Source organism: Chrysemys picta, chromosome 6 (assembly GCF_011386835.1).
Source record: "Chrysemys picta bellii isolate R12L10 chromosome 6, ASM1138683v2, whole genome shotgun sequence".
Lineage (NCBI taxonomy): Eukaryota > Metazoa > Chordata > Testudines > Emydidae > Chrysemys > Chrysemys picta.
Window position 1 is genome coordinate 99,001,738 of NC_088796.1, and position 19,611 is coordinate 99,021,348.

Sequence of the window (19,611 nt, forward strand, 5' to 3'; positions counted from 1 at the left end):
CAGGGGAGGGGCCAGAGAGCAGTCTGTGCTGCAGCCAGCGAGGGTGGTGCCCCACATTTTTGGGTGCCCTACACAGCTGTGTATGCTGCGTATGCCTAAGGACGGCCCTGTGACTCAGTAAAGACAACTTCCAACAGAGCAAAGAAACTCAGCACATCCACTCTCACAAGAAGTTACAGGCTCAATACAGTAATTACTGGGTGAAATTCTATGGCCTGTGTCATGCAGGAGGTCAGACTAGATGATCATAATGGCCCTTTCTGTCCTTAAAATAGATGAATCTATGAAATCTATAGTTCAGAGTGGGAGATCATCATCAACTCCCTGCACTCCCCAGTGGTAATTTTTAGTATAAGTGCAGATTAAATTAAGAGAGGCTCTTAAGTGATCTCTACACTAAAAGAGCAATCCTGGCTCCACTTAAGTCAATGGCAAAACTCCCAATGACTTCAATGGAGGTAGGATTATGCCCTAGATTTTTTTGACAAAATTTCCCACCATTGAGACTATAGGTTCAGTGCCACAGGAGGTAGCAATGATGGGAGTGCTAGTATGGATGAGACTCCTAGTAGTTGCTAGCATTTTAGGCCACAGGTCATCTAACCCTGAGCCAGTTTACACATGTCAGTACTTTAATCACCGGTGGCTGCCAGCACCATCTACATTAATGCTCCAACCTTTATTACCACTGAAGAAGCTGAACCAACAGTTGCAATATTGGGAAATTTTAGGAATAAAGTCCTAGCATAAACAAAGCCTTGCCCACCTGCCTATTGGAAGCTAGTGCCACTGACTTCAAAGGAGCCAGGACTTCACCCAGGGACTTTTGTGGGAGGTGGGGAAATGGACTCCATTTTCACTCCATTCAAATGCATTGGGCACAGAGCTTATGGGAGGGACAGTGTGAAAGTCAATAAATATATTGCTAAAAACTAAGAATAGGACACTTGGCTCTATGCTATTTCAGTAAGGGACTGCTGGTAGGTATCTGTCTTTTTACTTGTTCTGCAAAGCACTGATAATGAGACACTGTATAAATAATAAACCATACAGTTAATAAATACAGATAGTGTGCATCATCCAAGGAGGGCCATTTAGTTTTCATTTTCTTACTAAGGCATTATACTGTCACTGGGAAAAATAATATTACAATAGATAGCAGAGGATTATCAGAATTATTGATTATTGAGATTGAAAGCTGGAGGTTGAGTTAAAAATCTGATAAATTAAACTACAAGAACTCGCACTAATATGTTCTGATCTTAAGCCATACCAAAATAATTAACCATATTTTGAAGGTTATCCAGAAAGGATTCAGATGCACTTGCTTGACTAAGAATGCAAGATCAATCAATCATACTTTTCTGACTATTGTTTTTCCTTTGTTGCATTCTGAAGCCCTGATTCTGCAAAAAGTTACATTACCATTGCATCGCGGCAGGATCAGAACTTAAGTAAAAAAGAGTTTTTAGCAGTACCTTTTGATTTTGTTATGAACTAATCATGCAAGAATATTTAATGGACTCAGAGATGTGCTGTCAAGCAGTCTATATTTAAACGTGAATATACTTTTTATGAAACTCAAATTGTTACATACATACTACACTAAAATAATGGGAAAGAAAGTGTATGTATAATCTTCTCTCTAGCTATGCGGTTCATTTAAGAAAGAAGACATAAGATTCACTATGCTAACTTAGGCCAAAATCATATTTTAGGATCTGACCTAGAGATGAGAGTCCAACAATTATTATTTACCTGCAAACACATTTTGTTTACTATCTTTGGGCTAGATTCTGATCTCATTAGTGTAAAACTGAAATTATACTTTATTGTCTTCAGTGGAGGTGCTTTTGTTTTAGACTGGCATAAGTGAAACCAGAATTTGGTCCTGCACACTCGCAACAGTGTGGTATATATAAAAATGCAGTTAACTTCATCTGCACCCAGAGAGTCCTCTCCCTTCCACCACCATCTCTGCAAGAGATGCAAAGGACTTCATGACCATACTTCAGCCCACTCTAGACAGTGTTTGTCTTTCCCCTCTGTATTCTCTTATCAGTACTTTCAAGGTAGGCCTCAAGGCAGGCCCAAGGAGGGTTCCTCCAGCAAACAAAAATAAACCAAATTACAAGCACAAAAGGGGAATACCTTCCACGCCCCCACCCCCTTTGGCTGGGGTAGTGTTGTCCTGCTGTTGGCCCCAGGGCACATCAGTCCATCCCCTAATCAGGGGCTCCGCTTTGGGGGTTTTGGGGAGTTGGGGAGCAGCTTCTCTCTCTAGAGAAGCCTGTCTCCTGGCTGCCACCAGCCCTGCAGCATTTTGTATCTCCTCCTCCCTAACCAGAGTTAACCCCTTCTCAGTTTATAGGAAAAAGGGGCGTTACCATTCCACCACTCTCTCACAGCTGCCCAGCCTGACTTTGTCACAGTGGCTTCCACCCCACAATAATTACTCAAGACTGCTGAACCATCTGATAAGCTAGGTAGGGTAAAAGTTAAAAATTTATCTGACAAAACACCATAATCATGGCTCCTACATTGCACCTTGCAGAAGCAGATTATTCTTTTTTACTAAACCAAATAAGGCTATGCTATGCTAACAGTTGTAAAAGAGATCAGAAACTTGGATTTTGCCATATTTTAGTATAATAAAGAATCACTTAGAAGAGCAGTAATCAAAATATTGATATATACCCTGAGTAGCTGACCATCAATCTAATTCTCCATAACAGACATTTAAAAATACTCAAAAATCTGATAAGCCATTGATTTTGACCTTTAGTATATAAACTAAGCATTAACAGTATGTACATGCAATTGTATGAATACATGTTCATTTAATAATTTTTAAGAGAATTCAAATCAGAGCCAGCCCTAGATCAAATGGCATGCCAGATGAGGATTGTCTTCGGCACCCCCTCCATTTGTTAAACTTTTGAATTCCTTATTTTTTATTGCATTTGTAGCCCATTTCATGACTGATTCACATTTTGCATGCATGATTTATCCCTGTCATATAAGGTGATAAATTTGCACACTAGGATCTGTAAATCTGTATTCATTAATGCAAATTAAAAAAAAATACTTTCAGCTTATAGAAACTTTTTAAAATTTTTACCAATAATTGAAATGTACTAACATCAAGAAATTGAAATTTGCACCAACATTGGGTGGACCAGTATTAAATAGTGTTGCAGTACAGTAAATAGTGTTAGTGTAAATAGTATTACAGAAGGTGACAACCTTAGAATGCAACAGAGGGTCCTGTGGCACCTTTAAGACTAACAGAAGTATTGGGAGCATAAGCTTTCGTGGGTAAGAACCTCACTTCTTCAGATGCAAGTAATGGAAATCTCCAGAGGCAGGTATTAAGGTAACCTTAGAATGTTAACCCTAGTCCTTTAGTTCAAAAGATTGCTTTTCTTGCCTTTGCCCTTGCGAACTGAAGTACAGTGTCAGAGCGATTCAAAGACTGGCCAATGGCATTTTCAAGTGATAAAATAGCAAGCGTTAGCAGTCTCTCATTAGCCATCATTGATCAAAGATATTTTGACAAGCCTGAGTTTTGAAAAGCTGCATGCACGACTTACAACTGTGGCTGGCAGCATTAACAGAATCCTCAAAGCTATCCACACATTAGGAAAAGTATCCTTCGGCTCTGTATCATGAATGAATTGGAGAACTTGGAGTGGCGAGTGCTTCCCGTGTCGCAAAACATGACGAATGTTGTCCAATTCAACATAGAGGTCTTTATCATTGACATCCAAACATTCCCCATGTGTCAGCATCCAGTGAAGGTCCATACAATTGTTCAAGAATTTTTTTTTCCTGTCTCCTGGCATCTCACTAAGGTCATACAAAATCCCCCAGGTCTTTTTATGGTGCTTCATTTGCCCAAACATTTCTTCGCTGGACACTCGAGCAGTGTCAACAAGCAAGCAAAAAAACTCCCTCTTGAATTTTTCTTCTGAGCTTCCCATCACGTCATCTCCGCTCTCATAACCAAACTGTCTTTTCTTCCAATGAATATGAGTTTCTTTGAGGACAGGTTCAACTCCTAAGTTTCCCACCATTTCTTTGGCAGCGGTGATGGCATCTTCAAATCTGTTGTCTCTGTCAGCCATGATGAAATCAAGGCAGCTTCTCATCAAAGTAGTAGCGGTCGTGTTGTCCATCAACTGAGTTTGTAATACCTTGCTTATGTTTACTTGCGACAAGATATCGTGCCAAACCACAACTGATCTGATTTGCCAGGCTTTCAACCTTATGTCAGATTCTGGCCTAAGCTTTACTCGACTGCACCAGTTCCATCAGGAGTTTTAAACTTCAGTCACTTGGTATGTCACTGGCCTTATGCTGTCAATGCGGCTCTTCTAGCAAGTGTCACTTAGTGGCTCCATAATCAGATCTGTAACATTGTCCATGGGGATCTTCCACCTGCTAGTTGATGCTGAAGACAGGAAGTATATCCTTTGCAGTACTCCAAAGAGAGATACTAAATCTAAAGAAGATGATGCTGCATCTGATACAACAAGTTTGAGGGAATGGAAGCCACAAGGCAGGAAGAAAGCTCTTGGAGTCAACACAAGGATTGTTGCCTGAATGCCACTATTTCTTCCCTTCATGTTCGCACTGTTGTCATAGCTTTGACCACAGCAATCCTGAAGCTTTAATTTATTCTCATTCAGAACATTCATAAATAGTTCTGGTAAGCCTTTTCCAGTAGTCATCCACAGACCGAAAACAGATAAAGTGTTCCTATATTTGGACACAGCCATCCTCGTTGTCAACAAATCTTACTATAAATGATATGTTTTCACTGTGACTAATGTTGGGAGTGCAGACCACTATTATGGCATAGTACTTTGCTTTGCCAAGCCACATCAATGTTATCAAGCACCTTCCTTGCCATAAGGTCAATCAATTCATTTTGAATTATTTTGCTGTAGTAATGGTCCACAGCTTCTTTATAAACTACTTGACATAGGTGCTTATGCATGACATTATCATATTTCCCAAGGAACTCTACCAAACCAAGGAAATTACCATTATGTTCAGTGAACTACTTATCCAATGAGCCCCGGAAAGCCAAATTATTCTTTGCAAGGAAGAGGGTAATTGAGATCAGACACTCAAGCATGTTTCTCCAATGCTGAGTTTCTACATTAATAACGCACTGGTTTTCTGCATCTGTGCATTTATTCAGCTTGAGCCCTGACTCAACCTCCATCCATTTGGAGTGGGCCGTAAAATGGCTGGGTGACTTTTCATATTGCTTCAGAGCATCAGCTTAATTATGCCAGTAACTGTACCCAGAAAGTGCAAGAAATGATTTGGCATTCTTGTCAAATTTTTTGTAACAAAACCAGAACACACTGTCAGTTGATTTTGAGTGAACTAGCCAATGCTGATTCAGTTTCTCACTGTTTTTGAGCATTCTTTCGCAGTGTGACTTTGACAAGCGTTGCTTTCGCTCTTTAACTGGAAAGATCATATGCTCAATTTTGCCCGGCCCATTCAAAATTGTACAATCAATATCAACACTGTTTAGGATAGCTGGCCATAAAGTAGGATCTGATATATCAATTTGTGGTGTGCAATTTTTCTCACTGCTGTTTCGGTCATCAAGCGAGGTTGATTCTTCTTCATTTCTCTCTTTTTCATGTAAATCACATTCTTCTTAATCATCACTCTTCCTACACTGCCAGGAAAACTGGATGATTCTCCATCACTTTCCTCACATTTCCATTCCTTATGTTCAGGTAAATCTGCTAATTCCTTAGTAATAGGACTTCTGTCATTTAAGCTTCACTCCTCAAATTTCTTCTGTACTGGGATGATTGCTACTGCCTAAAGCCTGATCTATGTTGTTGTTTCAGATATTTTCCCATCAAATGTGCCCTTTGCTGCAGACTAGATTGCAATTGAGCTTTTTGCTTTCTATACTGAGATCCTGAAAACTGACAGTAGTAGGGAGAGCAAAAGTCTATGTTCTGCAGTCTTAGAAAGTCATAAAACATTATGTGTTAAGTATGGCAAAAGAAATAACAGTATTTCTTTTATATTGTTGTGTAGATAGGGGTTTGATAGATATCTCTGGCATCTCATTAAATATGTCCTTTATTAGATGCTACTTACAGTCTTCAAGTCTTAAAACACAAGTACACTTTCACAATTACATAATAAAACGAGGTTCACAATATTGCAGCTGGGCTCTCACTTTGTTCTTATATCTCACTGACTGATTGGCGATGCCCCGCTCCTTATGCCCTCCGTGAGAGCATGGCTGACAACATTCTAGGAGGTTCAAGGAAAATGTACTTAGAAAGTCTGGAAGGTTCCACAAAATTCTACAAAGGTCCAGAACATTCTAGGAGGTTAGTGAAAAATGAATCCAGATATGGAATACTTGAAACATTTTACTTCAAAATTCTATTTTCCCTTTTGTCACTAACAACAAAAACAGCACCCAGTCGCCTGCCCCTAAATCCGGTTTTGATTCAAATACTGCATCTTGAGGTAAATGACGTTTATTTTTATGATAGAATGACTTATTTGCTTTATAATAACTGTATACAAGTGCAATATCTGTAAACATTTACTGCATGCAATTCTTCTTTTGTGAGTAGTTCTTTAAAAGGTAATTAGTAATTTATGTCAGAAGGAATACATTTAACTTATTGTCAATTTAATGCTTCTCTCAATATCATCATCAATCTTTAACCAACTGGTTGCCTACTATCATGGCTATGAAACAGTTAAGTAAGAGGACTATAGAAGAAAAGTAAATTTTCAATAACATAGTGGCAAATATATTCCTCCATTGAAATTGTGTCCTCACTGGGATTGCATATGATAATGGGTAAGGTTAGGCACAATTTGACCCATTGTATCTTTTGGTGACTTATATCACAACTAAACTGTTGCTATAAGATTTTGTCTTTCTGAGATATTTGCCCACAAAGTTAATTAGAGCAACCTCCTACTCAGAGGAACTTTCTGATCCTGTCTTATCCCTTGTTTTAAACCTATGCCTTGTTTTTTAAGTCCTTTCACTTTTGTAACCACTGCTGGAACTGATTTGACCTCTGCAAGACAGCCCTTCCTGATAACAATAGGAAAAGAAAAAGGAGGACATCAAGAAGATGAAGAAAAAAGGAACAGAGAAATGCAGAAATGGCTTCACCAACCACAAACAGAGCACCACTGTAAAAATGTTTCCTCGGGGGTGCAAGGAGGCAGCTAATCAACATATTATACAAAAAAATGGGGGTAAAGGAAATTTTGGAGAAGGACACAGGAGCAAACTCTTAGAGTTTATGATGAGTGCCATAGATGCTTTAATGTGCCTAGGGAGGGTAGGCAAGCCCTCAGTTTTTAAGGTCTGACCTAAAAAGCACAGGGATTCAATATCATCTACCTCAGAAGGATGAAAAGTCTGATTTGAAAGTACCAGGATTTCAGTCTGGGGTTCCAGAGTACCTAGTAATTTCAAAGCTGAGACTTTCATGGCTTAGCCATTTCCTCTGACATATCTTGGCATTTATAGGAATTTATTTAACATTCTTACTGTGTTATTATGCTACACATTGAGAATACATGCAAGATGTTGATATATAGAGGCTTTGTTGTCTGTGTTTTGGATGGTTGTATTACTCAGAAGTGACAAGACCATGAGTGAGCTGTTCTGATCATCCCAAATGAGTGCAGATAAAACCTTTATACAGAACCATCATGCATTCTGTATATGTCACATATATTACAGAAAAAAATTTCTTAGAAATGTTTTAGCATTCTAAAAACTCTATAAGGACACTTGTTCTTTTTACTCCACCTCTAAAATCAAGTGCCTTAGTTGCCATCAGTCCAACTAATAACGTATTTCCAAAAATAGCCTAGCATACTTTTTCTGTATATAAATTTGTCACTCCTTTAAAATCTGATATCTCAGGAACTCTAAGGACTAGAAATAATGTCTGGATCCCACTGGGAATTTCCCCTTCCAATAAAGTTTCCATTTTTAGCCCTGCAGGGCCACAGAGAAAGTCATGACATTTTGATTATAGAAAGGCTGACAATAGCCCATCCTGGGCCTCTAATAGATACAATTTTTGGTGAAATTCCATATTTCTGGGGAAGACTGAGTTTTAAAATAATGGCATTTGTTTGAAGTTCCCTAAGCGTTTCGAACGTTAGAGTAAGTTCGGGGAGATGGATTAGTGTTCAGGTGATATAGTCATAGGTATGTGATAAACTGCACTGATGAGTGCCAAATTTATCAGATGGATATCATTTCTACATGTACTGTATACAGTATAACTAAATATCACAAATTACAGTGCTTTTCTTGTTGAAGTTATCCTCATAAGGGTGATATAAATTAATATTATTGTTCATACTTTCCCATCTCCTTACATTCCATTACATAAAACAAACAATAATAATAATAATTTAAAAAATCAGTGGCAATTCATTGAATACCACAGTCAGGCAGACTATTGGAATTCTAAGAATCAGATTTAAAGAGCCACATATTAGAGCAAAACTGATTTTTACAAATGGCCTGGAACTCCACTTCCTCTGTGATAGAAGTGTGAGTTATTGGTCACTGTTTAAGTATTAACCAGAGAAGTTTAAAAGCAAAATGTTGTACATATCACTCTGTTATCCTTGTCATCACTTAAACAGACAATCAAAAAGATTATGAGAAACATAATGGGGAGTCCGGTGGCACCTTAAAGACTAACAGATTTACTTGGGCATAAGCTTTCATGGGTAAAAAAACCCACTTCTTCAGATGAATGAAGTGAAAATTACAGATACAGGCATAAATATACTGCTACCTGAAGAGAAGGGAGTTACCTTAAAAGTAGAGAACCAGTGTTGACAAGGCCAATTCAGTCAGGGTAGATGTGGTTGACTCCCAATAATTGATGAGGAGGTGTCAATACCAAGAGAGGGCAAATCGCTTTTGTAATGAGCCACCCACTCCCAGTCCCTATTCAAGCCCAAACTAATGGTGTTAAGTTTGCAAATGAATTGTAGTTCTGCAGTTTCTCTTTGAAGTCTGTTTTTGAAGATTTTTTGTTGAAGAATGGCTACTTTTAAATCTGTTATTGAGTGTCCAGGGAGATTGAAGTGTTCTCCTACTGGCTTTTGTATGTTACCATTCCTGATGTCTGATTTGTGTCCATTTATTCTTTTACGTAGAACTGTCTGGTTTGGCCAATGTACATGGCAGAGGGGCATTGCTGGCACATGGTGGCATATATCACATTAGTAGATGTGCAGATGAATGAGCCCCCTGATGATGTGGCTGATGTGGTTGGGTCCTCTTATGGTGTCACTAGAGTAGATATGGGGGTATCTGTAATTTTCACGCCATACATCTGAAGAAGTGGGTTTTTTTACCCACGAAAGCTTATGCCCAAATAAATCTGTTAGTCTTTAAAGTGCCACCGGACTCCTCGTTGTTTCTGTGGATACAGAATAACATGGCTACTTCTTTCAATTGAGAAACATGTCTGCTACTGCTGTACCACTGAAATTCAGCCAACCCAATTTAAAAAAATTCATACTGAAGCCTAGCAGATTTTGTTAATTTTCTGGTAATAGGATGTTGGTTAAACATCTTATTTATTTCCCTTACTGCCTCTTAAGTTTTTGTTTTACATAAGCCAACCAATCTTTAGTAATATAATCAAGTGATTTTCTCCACTGCAGAGAGACAAGCCTTAAAGGGTTTGAAATTTCTGCTTGTTATAGAGATATGCAAGAAGTTTCATGTTTAGAGATTACTGTATCTAATGAGGATAAAACATGTACAGTCTAAAAGAGTAATCACTGGAATAAAAAGATTTATTCCAATGTTCATTATCATAAAAAGCATTCCAGGAGAACAATAAGCCAGAGTACTTCAAGAGAAGCAAACTTCAAGGAATGAAGATACTGTAGTACAAAATTATGGCCAAAAATACTGTATTTTTAACCAGCAAGATAATTTGGGGGAAGTATTTATACAACATTAGTTTTTTTCAAAAACTATTTCCCATCCCCAAACAACAGACAATACATGCATTTGAATGACATTTTAAGAACAGCAAGTATGATTTTTTAAATACTGTAAGTTAAAAATGTATCTAACAAAACCCCCTAAATATACAGGTCAAAAAAGGACTACCTCCAGGTTGATACGTGAAGAATCCAGCAACAGCTTGTAGATTAGAGTATCCTTTAAAAAAAACCAATTCCTTACAATCAGATTTGTCTGGCTGATTTTATCTAATACTTTCCCCACCATCACATTAATATTCAACTGAATAACCCCCCCCCCTTTTTTTTTTAGAGCTAAAGCTTATGTGAGAGTTATAATATTCCCTTTAACCAGCAAAGCAATGGGATTTTACTTACACTTAAATGATATTTCTTTTTTGTTTGATGTAACTCAGAATCATATGGCTGAACAAATGCTGTGTGAAGAGTGAGGAGAAAAAACCAGCAGTTTTGGACATATGGTTTTGAGGACCTGGTAGGCAAGATCATTACTGAATTGATCATAGGACATGGATAAAGGATAAGAATTATTAGTGCATACTAAACTGTAAAATGTATGGATTATGCCCAAAACGAGAATTGTATTTACAAAAAAAGCAGATGTCTAAATGTCCAAAATACAGCAGTTAACCTCATGCAAGAAGCCACTTTAATTTTCTAGTCAGATGGTGACAACATGATGAAATCCCAAAGACACATATGGACTATATAATTGGATTTTAAACTAGAGGTAGGTCTTTGGTAAGCCATGTTAACATATTGTACACACATCATTAGTTAAACAAATTAATGTAGTAGTTAGTATGCAGGGTAACCCTTATATAGAGTTTCAAGAACAGCAGCACATATAATAAATTATTTGGGTACATTTTATTTTTTTTCAAGTGGGTTAACATGTTTTTGTGTTTTCCTATTATTTCAATCTTTTGTGAGGAATGCAAAACAAGGGAAGGGTCATGAGAGTGAGTAATTTGAAGGTCATTTGCATCTTACAACCAAAAGCGGGGAGTCTAGCAGTATCTTAATATGCAGCCCTTTTTCCCCCCATTTAAAGTTTTTGCAAATCATGCAGTCAATTCTGACTGATATCCAGCATAAAAAGTCTCTTCTCAACTTTCAAACTTAAAAAAATTATGATTCACAATCATGTGGCAGTATGATTAAAAAATTACAGTTCATACACCTTGACAATCAAAATAGTCTTAATTATAAAAAGTAAAACTGCCCTTATAGCTGTATTATCCTCTATACCTCAGGACAGTGCCAGTTAATTTGTGTAAAAGGCAAGTTTAAGGTTTTTGTAAAACACATATTACAGCTTTCTTGTGCTAGTGAACATCTAGTATACACAGGTTCCCAAGAGGTTTTCTTTTCCTCCTCCCCATTTATGACATTCAACAAAATCACACTGTTTTGGCAAAGTTGAAAGGGTTTTGATTTTGTTGTTTTTGCCCTCAGCTTCATGTTAGAGGCACAAACTTCTGCTCTATAAGGCATAGTAGAAACCATCAATTGACAAAAAAAACAAACCAAAACCAAAACCAGCAAAGGAATATATTGCAAGTGGGAACAGCTGTGTCATTTAAAAAGAAAAATATGTTTTTGTAAACTGGCATACTGCAATGGTGTGTTAGGTGATTCATGAAAAGCTTGCCTTGGCATTTTGAAGATTTTTTCCCTCCCCAGAACATGCTCAAATGGTCTAAACATTTGCCACAGGTTCAACTTACCTAAAACATACCAGAAGTATCCCAGTGGCACACACTCTTGAAAAGTTTTGCAATCACAATATAACTACAAAGCATGAGTAAACTTTTGTTTTTATACAAAACTTAAAACCAATTCTCCCCTCCCACTCCACCCCAAGCCCCTGCCGCTCCCCCCCCCCCCAATAAAACAAAGAAACTCTTTTAGGCTCCATTGGCCTCTATTTGCCACAATTCCATTTGTATCACCATATCTGGGGTCTGGTCTATACTACCCGCCTGAATCGGCGGGTAGAAATCGACCTCTCGGGGATCGATTTATCGCGTCCCGTCGGGACGCGACAATCGATCCCCGAATCGGCGCTCTAACTCCACCAGCGGAGGTGGTAGTAAGCGCCGCCGACAAAAAGCGGCAGAAGTCGATTTTGCCGCCGTCCTCACAACGGGGTAAGTCGGCTGCAATATGTCGAATTCAGCTACGCTATTCACGTAGCTGAATTTGCGTATCTTAAATCGACTCCCCGCTGTAGTGTAGATGTACCCTGGGATGTCAATCTATTCCCATCTTAAAAGAAGGGATATTATCATGTACCCCAGAGTCAACCGTGGAAAATCAGGAGCAATTTTATAATGCCATATATAACAAGACTAACTATTCTGATCATCCATTTAGAACATCAGTGTCACTTTTTATCTTCTATATCTACCTGCTGTAGCTTTATTAAATAAAATACCTTGACTCACTGGACACTGATGACTTTTTTGTTTTGTTTTGTTACATTTAAGGTTTTCATAACCTTTCAAACACTATTCCATTGGACTTCTGTATTATATTCTGTCATATGGTGTTTTTAGGGAAGTGGCGATGTATAACTGTTAGTACATTTGTACAACAGGCTACAACAGTTTCTAAATTCACTTTTCTAATAAAAGCCATCAGAGAGGTAAGACTAACCTGCTGTGCATTTGCCAAGAAAAATGTATTAAAGAGCTCACATTCCAATCCTAGATCATATGGCAAAAGTTCTTCTAACAAAGCTGGTTTCTACATCTGTATAAAGCCCTGTCAAAACTCACACATTATTTTGAGTGAGTGACCTTTGGGTTTTGTTTTCAATTTACCTCTAATCAGGAATGTACAAATGATTTTATACAGCATGATGCTAGTACCGCTCTGTACTATAGTAAAGTATTTTGTTTGTAAATAAAAAAAAATCCCTAGTCAGAAATAAACTGACAAAATTTACATTCTTCTCTCTTAAAAAAGTAAATAAAATAACATTATTTAAAATGTGAATTAGCTATAAGACATACAATACAATTACATAGATACATATCAATACAGCACATTCAATCTGCCAAAAAATTAATGATTACAAAGCCAATATGGATGCTGCCATATTATTTATATATATACATATATATAATATAGATATGATATAATATATTATATCTATAGTATATATAGATATATATAGATAGATAGATGTATGTACAATGATTATAGCATTCATAATTGCACTATACCTACAACCAGTTTTAAATTACACGGTGTCTTATGAGGGAGAAAAAAATACAACTTTTGTTATTGTTGTGGCGGGTTAAAGATGAACCACATCTCATTAGTATTCATTGTTAACTTTGGTACTCAACTAGTGAGCCATTCTTCCCCGGCCCCCCGCTGCTCTGAAGGAGCAATTTCTACATAAATGCACTCTAGTGCTGCATGGTATTGTGGATAATCAGTCCAATTACACGTCAGACCTCTGAGTTCTCTGCAGCATGCTAGCAGTCTTGTGACTGGTTAAAAAATGTTTTTTCAACCCAACCTGCAGAATAGAGCCTCATACATGTGTGTGCTGTCTTTGTTGTTTAAAAAAATTGCACATTTAGAGTTCAAAAGTAAGATCTTTGTTGTTTCATTTAATAAATATTTCTATGGAACACTGAGAGAGGCTACTTTGTATTAAGCCTATTAGATATCTGTCAATCAATTAACTAGCAGCCGTATCAAGATAGGGTCCTGAATATGATTACTCATCAGTAATTTCATGTTTCACAACTAAAGGTGCTTTGATATTACTGCAGAAAATGTTCCCTGTACTCTCATACTTTGACATGACAGAGTAAAATATGCATGATGTACCCAACAGAATTTTCACTCCCTGCTGTTTTTGGCATTCAAAATTGAACACTTTCTTTAAAAAAAAAAAAAAAGGGGGGGGGGAGAGAACATATGAGCTAAAACTTTAATTCTTTATCATTTGGCAGTTGTCTCAATCAGGTCATTTCCCAATCAATCAATTTGGCATTTCAATTAGTATCTTACGTTTCAAAGCTATTGGTTTTATAAAAAGCCACGTTTGGCAACATTAATTTTTTTTATACAATAAAAATAATGTTTAAATTGTGGTCAAAAATATTTAAAAAGCTCTAGCTAAAAAAAACCAAAAAACAAAAAATTAAAATAAACAAACAAAATCAACCTGAAAAAACACTGTTTCAGGCTGCAGCCTCTGGGGAAAATGTAGTGTCTATGGCATTTTTGTTTGGCATCTATGATTTGAAAGAAAAGAAAGAAGAAAGGACACATGGCAATTAAAAAGAAATTCGATCATATTCCACATCGCCATTTTGCCTTAGTCATTTCATTACTGTCTTCTATGCATCGTTCTGATTTGCCATGTTATAGCTAAAGTTAAAATCCATGTTACTACAACTGCTGTTTTTGATCCCAATATCCTAGCCCACAGTGTGAAGACAGTTTGCAAAATATCCATGTCAAGAATTTTAAAATCACAGTATCAATACTTTTGATCTTTCAGAAAAAGTACATACTGTAAAATTAGAATGATTGATGGTTTAAATTGTGATGATAGTATTTTCCTGATCAGATCACTGTAGAGAAAACAGTTTGCCAAGGAATGCAACTGGAAAAAAAAGGCCATTGTACCTTTGAAAACAATAATAAATGCAGCGGAGGAAAGGGGAGAGAGTGAGAAAGAAAGAGTCAGGGAAAGGGGAAATCAGCTTGATTTTCCCTCAATAGCAAAAAAAACCCTAGCCTTTGTGAGTGCATGACTGAGAATTTAAAACACACTGAGTCACAAGGTTTTGCCTAAAAAAATGAGGAAACATGCTGTGAATGTATTTCAGCATCTTTTGTTTTTCCTCAATATAGTTTAAATAAAATCATAATATTTACTACAAACTCTGTGAACATTCACAGAGTCCAGGCCGGCAATAAATTAGTATTATGCAAGTCGTTTTCACAGATAATACAGTCCCTCTTGTATATCTTCAATTGCCCGAAGGGAATTTTGGGGGGCCTACTAGGCACAGTTAGACCAGGTTGTACTCCTTCAGGTTTAACTGTAGGATAGTGTCCTTGACAGCAGCAAAGACGAAGCGGATATTCTCTGTGTCTGTAGCACACGTGAAGTGAGAGTAGATAATTTTGTCACTGTCAGGATTCAGGTCCACGAACATCTTCAAAATGAACTCTCGTGCCGCCTGTGCATCTCGCTGGGGTCCTGTTAGGTTAGAAAAGAAAATTAGTTTTGCGAAAGCTAATCAAATGCATGAGCTTCTTCTTTGTCAGAGAGAATCCTACTATGTCTAGCACAGGGGTTCTCAAACTGGGGGTTGGGACCCCTCAGTGGGTCGCGAGGTTATCATATGGGGGGGGTCATGAGCTGTCAGCCTCCACTCCAAACCCTGCTTTGTATCCGCATTTATAATGGTGTTAAATATATAAAAAAGTGTTTTTAATTTATAAGGGGGGGGTGGCACTCAGAGGCTTGCTATTTGAAAGTGGTCACCAGTACAAAAGTTTGAGAACCACTGGTCTAGCAGTAGGTGGAAGAAAGTTGTAGTCTGTGATACCTGTGTGAGAGAAATAGGGAAAGATTATTTTATAAATCAACTCACACCATGCCCTTGCTCTTTTCTTCTCAGTAGGACCTTTTAAAATAAAATTGAGGGAAATTTCAGAGATAAAATTATGCTCATGAGAGCCTAAGTATTTTCCTGCCAATTATTCCCCTTCCCCACCAAGATACCCTATTAAATGGGAGAATGAAATGGACAATCTGTAACCACAAAGGATGAGCAAAACAGAAATCAATCCTTTTATAATTAATCTTTCAGTAATTTCAAAGGGTTAACCAGTGTTTGGGGTATTATAATTCAGTGTACATGTTTAAACTAAAAACTAATCTTGTAATGTAACATTTACTACTTTTACAGCTACGTCTGAGGATTTTAATACAGAGTTTAAGTGAGTTACATTCTAAACTATGATGACACTGTCTCAGATAGAACTTCATTAATTTTAACGTTAGCTGATAATGAAATACAGTTGCTTTGTAGTCGATGCACTTCTGTTACAAAGTTGTTACATTACAAAAGTTAATGATCTAACTAATCAATTGTTTTATCTAAATTACACACAATAATTATCCTATTAAATCAAAATTAAGGCTGCAATTCTCAGAAGGGCATGCAGTCTATGTAACCAGGCTGCATGTTCAGCTATATGCACATGAGGCAAATGGACCAAACACTCACTCCCAACTTGGAATAGCCAATGTGCATCCATGCAAAGCCAGTACTTCAGGGAATCGGCAGGAGTGGTCACTACATGTTGCTGCTTTCCTAGACCAGCATTTGTGAACGTGCTCCAAAGTGTAGAGGCCCCAGAGTGTCTCAAAGAAAAGATCCCCAGATTTTTTTTACAATGGGCAAAGCAACATATTCTTCACTAGCTTTGTCTTTAGATATGTCTGAACCATTTGGGCTGAAATTTTCCAGAAAAATTCAGCCTGGGGCAGACACCTAGCATGGAAAATTTCAACCCAAATAGTTAAAAGTTTGTCAAAGTTATAAACAACTGAAAACAGGATCTTGTAACAGGAAGTGTTGGGACACCTTAGTAGGTGGGGCTGACCTAGGCTTGAAAGAATAGTAAAAATAATTACTATTCAACTGTCAGCTTTCAAATAGATAGAGGATTTAGGGTTACCATACGTCCGGTTTTTCCCGGACATGTCCGGCTTTTCGGCAATCAAACCCCCGTCCGGGGGGAATTGCCAAAAAGCCGAACATGTCCGGGAAAATGCTGGCCGGGCACTTCCCCTCCCGCGGCGGCTCTGCTCCTCCCCAGACTCTTCGTCTCTGTTTAAGAGCCGAGCTGCCCGAGCGCTATGGGCTTCAGGCAGCCCCCTTGCCTCCGGACCCCAGCCGCCGGCCGGGCACTTCCCCTCCCGGGTTCCGGCGGTGCAGGGTCCGGAGGCATGGGGGCTGCCCGAAGCTGGTAGCGCTCGGGCAGCTCGGCTCTTAAACAGAGCCGAAGGTGGCTCTGCTCCTCCCCTGACTCTTCGGCTCTAAGAGCCGAGCGCTACGGGCTTTGGGCAGCCCCCATGCCTCCGGACCTTGCGCCGCCGGAGCCCGGGAGGGGAAGTGCCCAGCTGAGGGCGCAGGGTCCGGAGGCATGGGGGCTGCCCGAAGCCCAAGCGCTACCGGCTTCACGGTTTGCCAGGCAGCCTCCAGACCCTGCGCCCCTGGCTGGGCGCTTCCCCTCCCAGGCTCCAGCTGCGCTGGGGAAGCGCCGGCCGGGGGCGCAGGGTCTGGGGGCTGCCCGGCAAACCGTGAAGCCGGTAGCGCTCGGGCAGCCCTTTTCGCGTGGCTGGGAGTGGGAGGGAGGAGGGGGCGGAGTTAGGGCGGGGTTGGGGCGGGGAAGGGGCGGAGTTGGGGCGGGGCTGGGTGGGGAAATGGGCGGGTCCAGGGCCCGTGGAGGGTCCTCTTTTTTTATTTGCTAAATATTGTAACCCTAGAGGATTATCAAACTAAAATTATGCTGAATTGTAAATAATAACTATGGTCTGATCCTTGTAGTTGTTCTACATGAGGAGACCCCTGCAACTGCACAGAACAATTTGCAGGACCATGACCTAAGTCTCTCAAATCATAAACTAGTGTTTTCCTAATCTCGGTCTTGAAAATTAGAGATACTACCTTTTTCAAGCCTCATCAAATTTGTAGCCTAATCTGCTGTTCACTCTCTGGTAGGGACAATGGAGCCTTTAGGTTAAGTACTCAGCCGTTCAGTCCACTCACCAGATGAACCTGGGACTTTTCTTCCACTCCAAGCAAAGCCTCCACTCAGATACCTTAAATAACTTCACTTTCGCCTCATGAAAACTTCCAGAATGTATATCCTGTGAGTTTCCTTAGCAACTGGTATGTGACCTGCATAATGTTCTCTGGAACAGGCACATTAAACCTTATATAAGTAACATAAAATTAGAATGAAGGAAACTCCATTATAAAAATGGAGTGGTGGAAGGGTGGGAAGAGTCAGACAGATCTCTTTGAAGCACTGAAAGGACTTATGCCATGTTCCCTTCAGATATCCAGTTCTTAAATAAATGTTGTTTTGCACTTTAAAGCCAAGTTAAATGTAAATATGCAAGAAAATGAATATATTTGGTGAAAAATTCATTGTGTTCAAAACCAGCAGCAAAATATCTTAAATTCCTAGAAAAAAAGATATGCTTTTAAGTAGATCAGCAAGCACTCAGTTATAGGCTAGGTTGAAATTAGGTCCACTGATAACATGAGACTATTTCTTCAAAAATCTAAGCATTCTAAAGATATAAAACCCTCATAAATCATAAATCTAAAATCACGAATCACAACAGCAAATCTCAAATAATTTAATATCACACAGATACCGTTCCACTCCCCACAAACAATGGAGGTATAGAGTAAAATCCTGGCCTCAGTGAAGTCAATGGCAAAATTCCTAGCTTTTAATGGGATCAGGATTTCATCCATAGACTTTATACATTTTAGGGAAATCTTATTTAATATGATACATGGTTTGTGATTACTTCCAGTGAAGCTGATGAAAATCTACCTGTTCTACCTGTTTTCCTATAGCCATTATAAAAAATACTACAAGGCTGTGGACTATTTGAAACCATTAGAAGTTCTCAAAATTGCTGTTTTCATTTGTATTTTTTCTTTTTCTCATGTTTTTAAATCTAGTATGTTATAACTGCATCTTCCCAACCATCAGTTAATCATTGATGCCATAAGTACATATTCTATTAACTCTGCAAACAACTGTTGAAGATTATTGCATTACAAGCTTCTATGTACCATATAAACTAAATACATTCCTAAGGCCTGGTCTACACCAGAAAGGGGGCGGGGGGGAAGGGCAGGGCGATGATCTAAGTTACGCAACTTCAGCTACGTGAATAACATAGCTGAAGTCAAGGTACTTAGACTTACTTACCGTGGTGTCTTCACCGCGGTGAGTCGACTGCTGCTGCTCCCCCGTCGACTCCACCTGCGCCTCTCGTGGCGGTGGAGTACAGGAGTCGACGGGAGAGCGCTCGGGAGTCAATTTATCGCGTTTAAGATAAATCAACCTCCACTGGATCAATCGCTGCCCGCCAATCTGGCGGGTAGTGTAGACATACCCTAAGCAATATGTACTGGAAAGATCTGTCTGTCTGCAATTTAGACAATGCTGTTTCCCACATATCCAGGGGTGGCTCCAGGGTTTTTGCCACCCCAAGCGGCGGGGAGAAAAAAAAAAAAAGCCGCGATCAGCAGCACTTCAGCGGCAGCTCCACCACGCCGCTTTTTTCTTTGGCGGCACTTCGGTGGCAGGTCCTTCTCTCCGAGAGGGACCGAGGGACCCGCCGCCGAATTGCTGGACGTGCCACCCCTTTCCCTTGGCCGCTCCAAGTACCTGCTTACTGCGCTGATGCCTGGAGCCGGCCCTGCACATATCACCATTGTAGTGTAAATGCAATCAGTATCTCAAGATCTGGAG

At 39.1% G+C, this 19,611-nt stretch overlaps 1 protein-coding gene and 1 long non-coding RNA gene across 3 annotated transcripts in view; one reads left to right on the plus strand and one right to left on the minus strand.

Moving 5' to 3' along the window:
- Positions 1-19,611, plus strand: part of LOC122173738 (uncharacterized) — a 57,651-nt gene that overhangs the window by 28,777 nt on the left and 9,263 nt on the right. The window lies entirely within an intron of this gene.
- Positions 13,666-19,611, minus strand: part of LOC101949854 (guanine nucleotide-binding protein G(q) subunit alpha) — a 220,243-nt gene continuing 214,297 nt past the window's right edge. For both annotated transcript variants that reach the window (XM_005297722.5, XM_065550528.1), the window contains one exon: positions 13,666-15,295. In XM_005297722.5, the coding sequence (XP_005297779.1) occupies positions 15,105-15,295 (191 nt within the window). In that variant the 3' untranslated portion in view covers positions 13,666-15,104. The remainder of the gene's footprint in view (positions 15,296-19,611) is intronic.